Source organism: Micropterus dolomieu, linkage group LG19 (assembly GCF_021292245.1).
Source record: "Micropterus dolomieu isolate WLL.071019.BEF.003 ecotype Adirondacks linkage group LG19, ASM2129224v1, whole genome shotgun sequence".
Lineage (NCBI taxonomy): Eukaryota > Metazoa > Chordata > Actinopteri > Centrarchiformes > Centrarchidae > Micropterus > Micropterus dolomieu.
The window spans coordinates 28,750,982-28,766,980 of record NC_060168.1 but is presented as its reverse complement, the minus strand read 5'-3'; the positions used below and the strand labels follow the sequence as shown (position 1 = coordinate 28,766,980).

The 15,999-nt window shown below is 41.9% G+C and overlaps 2 protein-coding genes across 2 annotated transcripts in view; both read right to left on the bottom strand.

Annotated features, from left to right (window-relative positions):
• Positions 1-5,647: 5,647 nt before the first annotated feature.
• spry1 (sprouty homolog 1, antagonist of FGF signaling (Drosophila)) lies at positions 5,648-9,759 on the bottom strand. The gene is made up of 2 exons (XM_046031610.1): positions 9,157-9,759; positions 5,648-7,700 (listed from the first exon to the last, which is right to left on the bottom strand). Exon 2 carries the CDS (start codon positions 7,643-7,645, stop codon positions 6,557-6,559), a length of 1,089 nt encoding a protein of 362 aa, XP_045887566.1. The 5' UTR covers positions 7,646-7,700; positions 9,157-9,759; the 3' UTR covers positions 5,648-6,556.
• Positions 9,760-11,937: 2,178 nt separating this feature from the next.
• Positions 11,938-15,999, bottom strand: part of spata5 (spermatogenesis associated 5) — a 113,449-nt gene continuing 109,387 nt past the window's right edge. The window contains exon 17 of the mRNA XM_046031268.1: positions 11,938-12,490. Within this exon, the coding sequence (XP_045887224.1) occupies positions 12,311-12,490 (180 nt within the window). The 3' untranslated portion in view covers positions 11,938-12,310. The remainder of the gene's footprint in view (positions 12,491-15,999) is intronic.

Below are 15,999 nucleotides of genomic sequence, written 5' to 3'. Positions count from 1 at the left end.
CTCAATTAATTTCTTTCTCATTGTTTTACTCTTAAGCCCTGGCTACACCAGCATTTAAAATGGCAAAACGTTGCTGCAATATCGATTAATTTCAGCGTAACTTCTGCAATCAACAGATCTGTTCACAGATGCTAAGTCTGCTGAATTCGTTCATGTAACTGAGTTTAACTTTGATATGGGAATTTGCGCCATTATTTGTGTTGCAGCGTCCACTTTTATTTAACCGCCTCTGACATAACATATTTTGTAGACAGTTATGAGACAGGTGTCAATGGGACAAATATGTCTCTGTAATAAACTGTGTCCCGTCCATGCTACATAGCTTGCTGACTGACAGTTAGAAAGCTAGCTAGCACAGAGAGCTAGAGTGGCTGATTAGAGCATGTTCTAGGCTGTCTAGCGTTTTAACTTTAGATCTAAGGTTATGCAGCAAATGACTTCAAGAAAAGTCATCACACATCATCAAAGTCAAATTGTATTTTTCTTAAAATGATTATTACGTTGGCCCCAAAAATAGTAGAAAACAAAGAGGGAAAAACATGGAATCTGCACCTCTCTTAGACCAGGCCTGAATACTTGTAGGAAACATGGATCTTTAACAAGTCAAAAACAGCCTGATCTGAAACTCAACAAAAGCCGAAGTATCTCAGGAAGCCCACCTGTCAGTCGACCACACAGCAGACTCAAAGCCCACTGATAGTGTAGGAGACTATCCATCTGTGACTAGGGAGGCTCTGAAGGGTGGGAGTAGGGGGTGTTCAGGAAAGGAAGAAGGAGGAGGGTTTGGAGGGTCGAAGGGTGAGCAAACCGGCAACTGAGAGGTTAACCATCGTACTGGGGATAGGATGGAGCATTTGGGGGTAAGGTCGGGGAGGGAGGGAGGGGGGCAACTTCCACCCAGTGACTGGCAGAAAAAAAAAAATAGAAAGTCCCTCATGACCCCCACCCTGTTGCCCCACAGCCGAGAAGAGCCGGACGGGACTAAAGCCCCCCATTGTTGTCCCCTCACAGAGGATCACCAAGGCCCCAACAGTGAGAGAGGGACGGGGGGTAGGAAAAAGGATAGGGCTGGTGTGGGAGGGGGGGTATGTGTGTGGTGGGGGGGGTCAGCCCGCCAGCTCAAACACAATCGTGTGATAGGACTTGGCCCTATCTAATCAAGGGCAGGAGGTCACTTCCGAACAACTGGGCAATAAAAGATTATTTCTAGCCACATAACAGAGAAGCCGTTGGAGGGGGGAGAAAGAGAGGGAGAGGGGAGGAACGGCGGGAGGGAGGGAGAGAGCAAAGGGGGGAAGGGTGACTGTCTGTGAGGAGAGGAAGTGAATTGAAAAAGGCCAGCAGACGGGAACCATCTGTCTGGATGCATAGTCTAATCTAAAAAAAAAAAGAGGGAATGAAGGGGGAGGAAAGGGTGGATAAAGAAAGACCAAGCTTCCTCTTCTTCCTCGCAAACACAAATCTATAAATCTATCTATCTATGTATCATTCTTGCTATCTAATGTGCATATGTGATGCTTTTTGTTGAGATATCAAAGGGAAAAACAGAACAAAAGTGGTTGTAGGGGGGCTGGAATGCAGCAAACACACAAAACTGTCCCCTGGGGCTGTTAAAAGAGGAACGAGGACATGATCTTGTCAGGGTTAGGCTATATGAGGAAAAGTTAAAGCAGCCCTGGGTTAACAGAAGACACGGCAAGTATGTATCGGATATTTCAGTGTGAAAGCTGGATTCTTATGGTCTCTTAGGAGAACTTATTTAATTTAATGAGGTGATTTTTTTGTAAGGCAGGCTCTTTTTTATCATTCTCTGATGTTTTGAAATACCCCCTACTATAAACTATAGTCTTTTGGTATCTCTTGAACCATTATAGTATAGTAAGAATATTTTGTTGTGTATCGCATTTAACTATTCTTGACAACTGGCTGTTTCCAGTAACAGTCTCCAATAAGAGCAACACTTAATGTTTTAATTAGCAAGTGGAATACAAAATCACAAGCTAGTCTACTGGGGCCTGTGAAAACTGGCAAATGCTTTTGCACTAACTTTGAGAAAGGAAATGACAGTTTGAATACTGAGTCAATTGCGCTGATGAAATAGGAGCCATTGATCAAGAACAAATCTCCTCCGTAGCCAAAATAACGCCTGGCCATTAATTACAAAAGGAGCCAACTGAATTATTGCCATGGGTCGTGTATTGTATTGATCCATTGGCCTCCTCCTCCTTCTCATCACCATCATCATCATTATCATTCACTCCAACTAGCGTTTATCCATAAAATTAGAGAAACCAGAGACAGGATGGGGGCTTGGAGAAGAATGTGGTATCAGTAACGCTGCATAGACACATAGCTGGTTAGAGGGAGTGTGAAAGTTTTACACTTCAGTTCCTGTGGGTGTGTGTGTGTGTACCCAGAAGAAAATGCTCAAGAGGCTCAAGCTCCAATGAAACACCTCTTTCTTGAATAGCCTCCTGAGGAGGAAAGAGGCCACTAAATATATGACTGACTGTCCACTGACACACCACTTAAACAGGAAGCAGCCAGTAGCATCTGAATGTTGTTTTACTCCAACATGCGTTCACCCAAATTACAAAAAAAATATTTTCTATCTTACCTACCTAGCAATATGCATTCTTTTGTTTTTATTTGGGTTTGAGATATTGGTCACTGAGATGACAAATTTGTTTGTGCTGCTCAAAATACTGTAAATTGCATTTTAAAACTCAACATTGTCACATTGTTAATGTCCAGATAATCCACAGTCTCACTGTCAGCAGTTTTCATAGGAAGTATTTCTTGCAGGGAAAAAAGTATTTTCTAGATCTACTTTCAGCACAAACCAGCTATGTACCACTGCAGGAGTCAAGGAGAAGAACTGCAGTCACAATCATATTTATATTCTTCAAGTTTATGGTTACTTGGACGTTTCTGAGAGCCAAATCTGTTGGCCTTGGTCTTTATAGTATCATCTCTGTTAGGTGAAAATATCCCATCTCCAAGTTGAGGGATTTTCATGTTTCAAGTTAAATTGAAGGATTACATGCTCCTCTGTGGGTTGAGAAAATCTCCAAACCAAGCCCTTTCAAAACCTGTTATATAAACTCTGAAATGCATGGTGGCTGAGCCAAACACAAGGCTGCTTTTCTTATTTACGAATATGTTTACATTTTGGATATATAAGGTAGTCATTCAATTCTGGATTGGACATAGTGAATTATAGGAGTGACTTTATCGTGACCTGTACTCAAATATTTAACAGCTATCTAATATTTTTTTATGTCATTTTAATCCTGTGTAGGCCGAATGTGGATGTTGGAAAAGTTTCTAAACACATCAACTCTCACATGTCGCTCCAGCACACAAGATATCATACAAAGCAGAATTTCTGACGAGATAACTTCCATAAACTTTGGTCATCATGCTGAAGTCCAAAAAAGCCGCCTTCCTCTTCAAAATCCACCGCCCCCACATTTCCCCTGATTGCTAATTTCTATTTATATGCCATGAGGGGAAATAATGAAAACCAGATGAGGAGGCGGAGGGAAGCTGAAGCAGGCGTTTTGGTGATGAATGCTGTGGAGGAGGATGACTGTTTATAGAGTATCCTGCTCCTTCACGGCTGTACCGGCAGCAGTGCCCTGGCTAAGAAAAGGACTGCCCCAATAGGATGTGTGGGTTGGAGGTTCCACCATGACTCACTTGGTAGTCATGCGTGTTTGCACTTGTATGGCCCCAAAAAACCCAAAGCTGCATGATGGGACCCGCCAAGCCTGACCACTCCAAATAGCATTACGTGGGTGTGTGGAGCAGCTAAATTTACTCTCAAACAAGTGCAAAGGGGAAGAGGAGTGGCAGGTTGCGACCATTTATACCACTGAATTACTTAATACTGACTCAGATTTCACTTTTTTCAATGGAGTGGTAGTCCATTGATGAGTAACATGTGACACAGTTACAGAGCAGTTCACGTGGCAGGATGACTGAGAGGTGAAAAACTGTTCACTGGCTTTAAATTGTTATTTTAGACACCTCTGCCGATTAGATCAGAGATTTAAGAGACATGTTACGGACTTAACAGAGCCAAGTTCTGGAAATGGTGGGAGTAAGATCTGTTTCCTTATTTGGCTTAGGCTGGAAAATATCAAGTAAACACTGTCTTCCTGTTCATTGCCTTCTGAATACAGTTTAGATCTCTTCCACCCCCAACCCCTCCTTATCCTTACAGGGGAACTATAGTGAAACCTGAAAAAATCCTCCCATTGTTTGCTATCATCCAGAAGCCAGGAGCAAATGGGGCTCGAATTGCAGCTCTGAAAGGTAACAGGAAATTGACAAATCGCTAATCCACTCTTAGCTATTCAGGGCAACAAAAGGTACATTCCAATAAAAAGGGAAAGAAAAGCACATTAAGTACAGAAGGCCTGTTTGGAGGGATGGTTCATTTAATGCAAACCGCTCACTGGAATAAAACTGCATGCTAGTCAGTGAAAGTCTGGTCAGCTAAATGACAAAAGCAACTAGACACTTCCTTTGTGCTCATGTTTACTATTAGATTCTAATCTGGGAAGTATTTAAACCAAACGTTCAAAACTTCTACTGCTTTTTCTGTGGGGTTCAAGCTCATGTTGAATCAAGAGATTCATATTCCCGTTTAGCAAAACTATGAATCCAAAAAATCCCAGACCTGTTGCACACAGCACCTGTGGACACCACCATGACATGTAACTGATTATTGACACGGCTGTGCTGTTTTCTTGCCAACCCTGCAGTTTTCAAAACCTAAGCCACAGTATATTTTTCCTTTGTCCCAGAGAAATTCCTGGTCACAGTTTGCCCAACTGTTCGCATTTCTGGCTGACCAACCAACTTTCAAAGTGATGATTTCATCCCCTGGAGGCCTGGAGGTGGGTGGGGTTGGGGTGGCGGGTCAGCAGACTTTCCAAGTGATAAATTCACTGACAAAAAAGAAGAGGCCAAATGGGGGAGTGTGGGGGCTGGATTTGCCCCTGTTGTTGCCTTTAGTGCAGGAACTAGCCATAAAAGCCCAGCATTGATAGCCTTGGTTTATTATCTTTGAACAGGTGGCCCCAGCTACTCGTGATGGTTACTCTCATTTCTCAAGGCACACACTGTTGGGTTGTACAATATGGAGACCATTTGGGAGTTTGGGAACATCCCAATCAAGCCGCATTAAAGCCCAGGGAGTAAACTACAGTGCATAGTTTTGTGGTGACTTGTGGGCTGGTGAATGGAGTGGGGGGTTTATAAGGAGAGTTACTTCCTGTGAGCATAAGTCATGGAAACGTGGAGGCTCTGTTGGTGCTAGCAGCTTCAGGGCTAATCATGTCAATGACCTGCATTGTTTAGCTTTCAAGGTTACCGAGGAGTACTGCAGCAAAGAAGCCCTCCAAGAATGTAAACAGTCACATGTTGAGCTACAAGCTGTTTCTACTCTCTGCTGATATTTTTTAGCAGAAATTCCACACCCAGCATTAACGTACACACACACATGCATGCACACACAGAAAAAAGTGATATGTTCACCAGTGAACTCAACTGAAAATAGACATTCCCTCAAAATCAACCATCAGTCAGATCTTTCATTCCTCAAGCAGGTTATTGTTACTCAACAGGTCAATCAAGACACCAGACAGTGCTTTTTTTCATTAATTAATATATTTTCTGCATTAAAGTTAACATAGTTTTCTTTTGTGCCACCCTTTAATTTTTCAGTAAGTATTTGATATTTTGTTATATTCAGACATGAGTAAATTTAAGACTGTCTCTTGCAATAAATATCATAAAATAATAGAGCTTCACATAATAAATATTTTTTACAACAAAAAAATGTTTAAACAGACATTTTTTCTTTTAAAAAATAGCCAGAATTCCTCTTATGGATTTTGAGCATACAATTTACACAAAAATACAACAACAACAAAAAAAATGGGAGAATGCCACAGAATGTGTTTAAAGAGTTCAGATGGGTGGTAGGAGAGAAACATATCCAAGTGGAGAAAAAATACTATGAGATGGATGTGCTTTTGTTAATGCAATATGAGCATAGGAACCACGATTTTAGTGTGGTAGCAACCAATAAATTCAAACACACCTGCTTGCTATGAATACCAGGTAACAGCTACATAATTGCCCTATAGTAGATCGTCCTTCACAGATTTGGTGAAAGGCAGCTCCCACTAGGCACACAGACCCAGAGGAAACTGCCTACCTAAAACGGAAGAAAAAACTTTTTCATATATATAAAATAACATGTTAATGAGGAGCTGAGGATAGACACAGAAAGAGTTAAGGCAAACACTGGTCTGTAAAAACATGGTCCTGATCCAGAGAAAAAAATAAAATAAAAATAATTGAGTGGTTTTTATTACTCCTTTGCTTAGCTCCTTAGGTTTCCGCAGCGAGGAGGGGAGGCGGGTGGGAGGTGCTTAGAATGTTTGATAAACATTAACTTGTGACTATCATTATCATTGTCATCATAAGATCCACATCAAGAGTCTCCTGCACACACGCAATCACAAACACACAGGGGTGATCAGGAAGGTTTTTCTTGAGTCTGTGGGGCCCAGCTCTCCAGCTTGCAATAGACAGTGTTGGAGTTCTTGCATCGACAGCCGGGCCTGTTAACCCGGTCGTAGCAGCCCTGGCACGCCTTCAGACACCCCTTGACAGGTGGGTAGCATAGCAGACAGGGGAAGAGTACCGACATTAATCCCATGCACAGGAAACGAGAGCAGCAGTGGGAACGTGAGAGCGAGCAGGGGTGGTCAGCACATGAGTCCCCCTCATCGTCATTGGAGCAGTGGTAGAAGATGCCCTTAACCAGGCACATGCAAGTGCCGTGCTCCAGCGCGCTCTCAGCTGAGCAGAGGCACTGGCCATTGCACGCCAGACATGAAGGCAAGCTCCTGGGAGCCGTGCAGTCACTGCACTTGCACTTCCCACAGCACTCACAGATGAACTGGTGCCCGGCAGCAGCCAGCACCCTGTTGCCAGAGCCAGAAAAGTCTGATTTCCCTTTGCTTTGGGGCTTGAGTGGAGCCTCTAGTGGAGGCTGGTGGAAGTGAGTTCCCTGCTGGGGCTGTAAAAGGGCCTTGGGCTTGGGCTGAGTCCGAACAGGCCGCTCCGCTCTGTGGTGGTGCTGTAAGCTCATGCCAGGCCTAGTGGGGGGCGAGCGTGCCAAGAGTCCCTGCTCAGAGGAGGCACTGCTGTTGCTCCCTGAACTGGCGGCACTTCCTGTGCTAGTGGAGCGGCTGAGCCCTGGTGCCCGAGATCCACCGTACTGCTGTGCCCCAGCCACAACCACCATGCTGCCCCCAATGTGATGGTGGTGACCTGATGGCTGGTGCTCATAATTGTTGTTCACATTGACGAGAATGACCTCGTGAGTTCTCTCCTGCTTGTCCTGGGGCCTGGGGGCCATGCGGGGTGCAGGGGGCCTCCGTACCACCGAGGGCCCCTCTGTATACTCGTTGTTGGAGCGGATGGCCTTGATTTGGTCCAGGGAGAGAATGGCGGCATGCTGGAGCTCCCGCTCGTAATCCGACCTCTGCCGGCTCTCTAGGGAAGGCTGCTGGATCACCACTAATGAACCGCCGGGGCCATGTTGACTTTGGAGCTCCATCTGGGGGGATCACCACTTCCGACATTCACCGTGGACTTGGCATGCATCGGAAAACCTGCCAGAGGGGGGAAGAGAGGCCATGGAGAGACAAAGGAAAAGCAGGGAGGGAGGGGACATCATCAGAGAGAGCCAAAACATGGCATAATTGGCAAACACACATTGTCCTGGAAGATGGGTTAACATGATTCCCAGGCCATTTCAGATTCAAAACCAATCAGTAATATCATTCTTATTATTCCTAAACAATAATAACTTCTGCAGCAGCAAAAATAACAACTTTCAACTGTATTATTTTTAAGGTGAAATAAGCAATATGTGTATTTTAATATTTGATGGTGTATTTAAAGTTAACGCAGACATGGTGTTTCATCCTGTCAACATGACATATATCACTTGATGTCTTTAAGTGAGGCATCCCAGGAAAAAAGTTGACTATTAGCAAGACTTTTTGTACCTTTCTCCTCAATACGCACATATCTAAACTTCAGTAGGCCCTACAAATACTTCCCCTCCTCATTTACATTTGTATGACTAGTTAACATTTAAATGCAACGCAGCGACGACATGAGGACGCGATCCAAGGGAACTAAATGAGCTGCCTCACTTAGTATTCTATTACTACACCAAAAAGGATTTGGGGGAAATGGGGACAAAAGTAGGGTAAAAAAAACAAAAAAACTAAAGGTCAGATCTAGTTCCGACAAAATACAGGCTTTAGTTAAAAATCGGAGAGAGCGCTTGAAAGTTGTCAGAAAATCAAAACTTCGCCTCACGTTATTAGTTTATTAGAAGCAAATAATGTGTCTATTATACGTGTTTATGCGATATCAGGACTTTTGGTTTGACCCTTCAGGGTTGTTATGAAGCAACACTGACCTGCACGAGGCCAAAACTTACTCAGTTTGCAAAAACACTAAGCCTGGCTGCCCCCGTGAAACACATGAACCTCACAGGAAGAAACACTGCAGTCAAAGCAGAAGTGATCAGTGTTGTCTCTTATAAACTTATAAACTCTTTTTATTTTTAATAGTAGGCCTATACGCGTCAAAGGGCGCACTATACATAGGGTTATCTGCACAGAGCCCGTTCAAAGGGGACGACGTCGTGCGCAGTAATAAAAGAAGGATCCTATAAAACACACAGAGCCGGAGATCAAGAGACATTAACAGACCCATCCAAATACACGGGGAAAAACTTATGAATGAAAACAACCGCAATGGGGGAAGGGTTTTTGTTACATCAGAGCCACGGAAGGACACAGACATGGAAATCCATCAACTTCATCAACTAATCGTGATGAATTTAACCCGCTGTGGGTGTTTATCCCCCCTGCCAAACAAATTGAAATTGAGACGGAAAGTCTTAGCCTTCGTGCACCAGTGTAACAAAACATTTATATCGCTAATGCGGCGCATACTGTGACGCTACGTGCGCTACTATCTGATAATAAATAACATAAAAGCTCATTAATATGCGCAAAACAGTTGTAAAATTGTATGGAAGATACGTACCTATATGCAACCATCCATAACGTCGAATCCATCAACCAAATAGCCTACCAAAACTCCATCCAAAAGGAAGGGGCAATGTCCAAAGGTAGACTAAAAGTTCTAATGCATAACATTCACAGTCAGTTAATCCAAGTGTGAGTGTATCCCTTTGCGTTATTCCCTTTTCTCGGTTAGTTTTACAGAAGTTCAGCGCAGATTACGCATCCATTCCTCCCCGGATAAAACAAAGTAAATCCACGGTGGAGCTCTGATGGAGGAGGGAGAGAAGGCACCAGGAGAACTGCTGCGCACTTGGAGGCCGATCTTTAGGCAAGAGAACACAGTTACAGAAGTCCCGCAGGGATAGCCGTAAAATACAAATAGCGTAAAAACGTCTGGGATAAATTAAATCAGACACGATTGAGTTAATATCCAAGACTTTCTCCTCTTCGGGTGTCCGCGGAGAGTTGAGTTTGAGTTCTGGCTGTTAGGCTACTTATTGCGCTCGCAAAAAAACCCCGTCGCAGACAGCGATGCACTCTCTCCAGCTCTACGGGCCTGTTCAGCACTGAATGAATGGGAACGCAGGGTTCAGTGTTTGCTCGACAAGCCAACTCCCATTGGCCATTCACTCCACTGAAAAAGGATACATCGCATCCGCTCCTGATTCATTGGGCAGATGTGGAAGGCCGGGTGGTAGAGATGAGTGCACTAGTTAAGGTGGAACGGATTTTTATTTTGCGTTGGCTCGATGAGGGGGCTCAAGGAAGAAAAAAACACTAGTTTCCGTTCTAGTGGGTTATGAATAATGACGTGAATACGGTTAATGTGACTAATAGTGATGTAACAAAGGCGCCATTTATTTATATTCTTGCTGATTTGTCATTTTTGGTACAAAAGCCTTACAAGTAGGCTAAAAGCCCATTTTCGTTAATGGAGGCTATTCTCCGTTGGATCTCACTTTTTGCTCTGTTTCTAAAATATAAAGTGAAATACCATGTTGGTACATATAAACTTATTATATAAGCCCATGTGGTAATACACTAATAATACAGTAGGCTAATAAAGGCATTATGGTATTTTGTGTTGGTCACAGAAACATAAAGCAAGTAAAAATGATTAACTATCAAATAAACTGAGAAATCTGATTTAATACTGAAGCTTTTGGTTTAGAAATTAAGCTCTTCAATATAAATGCATTAAACCTGTTTAAATGAGGGGTTCAGATACGTTTTTAACACTTTACGGACCCTGAAATTACATGTGATTCCAATTAAAATAGAGCTCTGATATGATAAGAAATCAGAAATTCATCTCAGATGATTAAAATAGTTTATAAACAGGGGTCAAAGACTTTCAATGATCCTAAAGCAGATAAGACATTGTAAGTAATAGTGAATGATCTCTGTATTTAACACTAATAACGGGTTTTAACCCCCACTGGTGGAACCACTCTTTGAAAACTACTGTCTGTCGGCTACAGAAATCTGTGTGATTTTATAGACAATTCACGGAGGAAGGATCAACAGGATGTCTTCTATTCTCTCTGGAATGTTCCCATTACGCATTTGCGCATGTCATCAGAGGAAATAAAATGTGCTGCGACGAGCCTGCAGCTTGACTAACTCTCTGATATAGACATTTTCCCACCATTTGAAGAGTTTAATGGGTCGATTTTTGGATGGGGGGTGGAACTGATTGGGGTGGTTGGTGGTTTATTCCAGTACCACCTTAAGAAAATAGCTGCCCTGCAGCCAGGGGAAAGACTCCCCCCTCTCCGCTGCTCCCCCCCCCCTTCTGTTCCTGACTGTCTGGTTTGATTGGTGTCGCGGATGCGCTACATCCGGATCCATGAGAAAAGGAAGTTCAATACAAAGTCAATTTATCCTATTCAAAAGAAAAAAATCAATAGATGAGTGACCTCCAGTGCCATTTCGGGTCTACAAAGGCTTACAAAAAATACGGAAAAAGCTCAACTAGAGTTAGTGGACTATTAAAGCGACTGTGTGGCGAAGTAAGGACTGAGGAGTATTTCTTTTGCTGGATGTTAAAATTCAGCTTCTTGGTGATAAAGCAAATCATGGTAGACCGACAGATGGCCGCCTGGATCCCTGTTCTTAGTGGTCGGAAGTGCGGACGGAAATCTCACGATTACAGCAATTAGCTGATTTTCCATGGATGGATGTGATGAATATACCAGCCTTGGCTGTTTTTCCTCCCCGTGGAGCAGCGGTTTCCCAAACTAGGGGTTTAGGAACTGTCAGGGGTCATTGAAGGAGTCCAGAAGGTCCCCAGATAAAAGTCTAATCCACTATCTTATTCCATATGTTAGTGGAAAGGAACATAATATGTAATATTCTGACAAGAAAGATCATACTCTCCACTATCCGTATAAACGTTTCACCAACCTTGGACTTAATGCAATCTTTTTAAATGTATTTTCTGTCTTTGTGAAAACATTTAAAAACAGTTATTCAAAATCCCACAGGGAACATGCGTTTTCAAAGAGCCATAAATCTTACAATGAAAAAAAAATTCTATTTGGATGTACAGTAGGCGAAAGCTGAGCAAAAATAGACAAATGCATATGAAGTCTTAAAATCCAGTGAAACCCTGCTCCCATCAAACCTCATTTTTGCCCTGAAAAAGAATGCCTTTTACATTATTTTGGAGGGAATTGAATGGTTTTCACTCAAATTTGTCTATTTTACAGACTTTTCTTTTTCAGTCTAAGCTATAATACATCTTTTATATATAATTAGTGCTTATTTCTATTAAAAAGACAAGGGCAAACAAAGGCAATGAAAACATAAATAATGCATTTAATACATCATTCATATTTTAGATGATCAAACATGACATGTCAGCTCCTTCTTCAAAACCAACAAATAAAACAATATTGTCCTGCTGAGCGATCAACATAGTGTGTCACCAGTGTTGTTTTGAAACCTATAGTAAAAGCCAAACCATTACCACATTTGTATTTCTAGTAGCTATAAAATATAAACTTGAACAAAAATTGCAAAACTTGGCACAGCAGCTACAAAAGAGAAATTTAACATTGAAATTTGGCTGGAGGTTGTCATATGTCACAGCTGGGGGCAGTTGAAAACCTTTTCTTTTTAAATATTATTTGAAAAAGTTCCTTAGTTGAGACTTCTCCATAGCAGCATGTTCAGAAGAAGCACAGGCCGCTGTGTTGCTGCTGATAGCTGATATACGACTGGATGAGAGAGTCGGGAATCCGGGGCTTCACAGTGTTCAGGGCACTTTCAAAGTGTCTGGCCTCGATATGCTGAGCTTTGATGTCCTCTTGTAGGGCCAGGAGGGCAGCCTCCCTGCATACTGCTGTTATCTGGGACAGGAAACAGACACAGATATTCAGCTGTCAGGCAGAGCGGTCCGTCCACTGAACACCACTGAATCATGTGAGTGCAGTGAAGAGGCTGATCGACTTCATTGACAAACTGTTGAGGGTAGATGTGTTATAGAAATGACTTAGAGCAATGCTTTTATCCTCATACACACAAATACCACTGCACTACAGAGGGACAAGTAGGACAAATCAGAAGGTATATAATCTCTACAACCACATATCTTTACAGTAACAAACACCCTAATGACTGCCCTGCAATTCCTTTGCACTGGGAACAAGTAAGCAATTGACCCAGTCTAGAAAGCAGCTTCTGTGTCCATTTAAAATGTTCTAAAGAGGCTGATCTGAAGAAAATTGTAAAATTACAATTTCACTATACAAATAACATTTTGCAATGAGTGCAAGAGAGGAATAACATTAAATTCCTTTGATTTCATGATGACCAACATGCTAAGTGTCAGAGCTGTAGAACTGTTAACATTCCTTTGGCCCCATAAGGATAGTAAAATAAATAAAAATAATGCTAAAGTGAGAGGTAGAAAGGTTTTGTTTAAATAAATCAATCAATCAATAAATCAAAATTAGCTCAAGGACAAGACGTTAAAGAGAAAAGCTGAATGCTCTGGAAAAGACAATCACCTAAATGACTGAAGTACAACATGTAATTAGTAAAATTTTATAATATTTTCAGGTGAATCACAAGTTGGTGTGGATCTTAAAAATGAACATCATATAACCCATAAATAATACGTTTACATATTGGAAGGAGCTGACATAGTCACAAGAAATTAACTGAAGTCGTACCCAATTTGGAAAAGAGTTAGTGGAAATTTAGTTATGAGCCTGGAGACAAAAAATATTTAATAATCACAGTAGATGTCCTATGTAGCCAAAGAACCAGAGGCTGTTGGAACATGAGTTAACTCACAAACTAACAAGGAACTCTAATGACAATATAAATAACAGCTAACAATTACTTAACTTTGGAGGTAAGTTTTGTTAATCAACTGCATTTATTCTTTGAGTAAGTTTTAGGTTATCAATGTTTGGCTCCTCCTCTGTTACCCTTCAATCTGCAATGTAACAATTTATAGGTAGAAGAAAAAATGCATTTTTATGGTTCTGGCCTTCAAGATTTCATTTAACTTATATGATTATTTTCGATTATCCGATTCTGTTTAACTAACATTTCTGATCTCCCATGTCTCCTCCTGCAGCCTCTTTACTACAGTACTAATGAAATTATTCAATGGCTGACATGGAGGCGTGCTCCAACCAGTGCGGGTGACCTTTGGGAGAGATTGTGCACACGGCAGAGCAATGACTCACTTCCAAATCGGTGGCAATGGCTGATGAAGGACAGGCACCTTTTCCGGCAGTGCCACCCTCCTCCCTTTCTAGAAGCACAGCTTTGTTCTGAGCCTGGGCAGCTTACACAACTCCCTCCAACAACAGATTGCAGGAAACTATTCGCCTATACAACCACTGATAATGTCTGGTGGGAGGTCAGTAGAACAGGCGGTCATGTGATGCAGCAGAGCTGTAGAATATTGAACAGTGAAAGTATGTAGAGCAATGTGGTACTGAAATTGTTCACTGGACCAAAGCAACTCTGGTCCCTGCCCTTCCCTCTACTTCCCTGACATGCAAGCTGATACAGAATAATCATATGTACAGTGATGCAAGAAAACATTTAACATCTATCATGTATGTTGAGCAGTCCCTTTACACTGGATGTGAGGTTCTGCTGTTTTGGACCATGTGTATCAATACACAAGTACTGTGAAACTAAATTACTGCTACCTGCCAACAAAAGGTTCAACAAACTGAGAAACTGTGCATTTACATTATGTTATGTATGCTATGTAAGCCTGTGCTTCAATTGTTTACTTTTTTAAACTTCTTAATTGGGGCTAATGACTTTCAGCTTTTAGAACTCTTCTGAATCAAACAATAACCTAACCAGCTAACGAGATACTGTTCATCCTGCTCGCACCATGAAGTCCACTATTTTCAACTGTTCTTAAAGTTTTTTGCAGGAGCAAGATTGTAACAGTAGTTGTTAGCTAATGAAGCTAGCTGGCAAATGTTAGTAAGCAAGCATAGCCTGGCCATCTTCATTTGCCCTGCTCCTTGAAAAAAGATGGCATGAATAGGTTTTCTGACAAAATTGGCTTTTAATTGACAATGTTAATCTTTATTTGTTTGTTTGTGGTGGCAGTAGGTTGTGGCTATGCTATCAAAGTGTTAGAAGAGGCTACAAAAGCCCGTACAATAGTGAAAAGCATTAAGAAGTATAAATACAGTTAAAGAATTTATTTTCTTCACTTAGATCGCATTTTATGCACAGTTTAAAAAAGTAGTTTGACAGTTATTTGTCAGTTGCTTGGTTTTCTATGCAGCTAGTTAGTAATGCTCAGTACCAGCTGAGGTCATTCATTACACCTGCTTACACAATGTATAAGGAGGTATAAGTAAAGAATATTATTCCAAAACTCAAAATATCAAGTTTATCATTCAAAAAAAAAAAATATCCATCTTGAATATCTATAAGAATGTATACATGGGAATAAGTACTAGGAGTATTGTAATATTGTATAGCATGTACAGCCCAGGGCAGGTGCGTTGCAGATGTCAGGATGTGAGACCTATTTCCCCCCCTTATTTTTCTGTTTCAAGCCAATGAGCAACATGATTTAGACAGGGTAAACACACAAGGGCCGGGTTAATTTTGTATGAGGGTTTCCCATCATTCAAGACATTTAGGCCTGTCACTAATAATGATGCAAAACAATGAGGCCATGCATCCCGGTTCCCTGTTTACAAACGGAGTGAGGGCGAGTGAGCAAGGAAAGGAGTTAGTGAGAGAGAGCAAGAGAGATGCCACATGTTGAACAATGTGATTTAGTGTTGTTCCCAAGCAACATGCATAAACAGGAACAGACAAACTTTGCAGCACAATCAAACTGTAATTTCTTATTTAGGTTGAAACTAGACATGTTAGCCTCCTTTTGGCCCAATCTCATGATTCAATGGTTAATAATTATTTGGTTGTTTACTTCCACAACACCCCTTGGGTTTATTAAAAAAAGGGGGGGGGGGGATGTCTGGAGCTGCTCTCAAGTACACAAACGACACACACACACACAGGCCCCCACATTCATGCTCACTGGCTTTATGAGTTGGTCTGTGAAGGCGATCAACAAGCCAGTGTTTCCTGCTGTGTGTTTGCCTGTACAGGCCTTTAAAAAAAACATAAAGCCACAAAGGCAAACAGGGCAAGCAAAAGAGCCAGTTTGTTTGTAAACGTGAAGGCATTCCTAGACTGGAGCCAAAAGTCCAGCACTGACTCCCCTCCAGCACCATCGTGATACCCCTGACCACCCCTCAAAAAGTAATTTACCACCCCCTAAAGATGGCCCCCCGCACTCCTGAGAGGGAAAAAGAGGAGGAACAAGAAAACTGCAACTGCACAGAAATAAGATGGG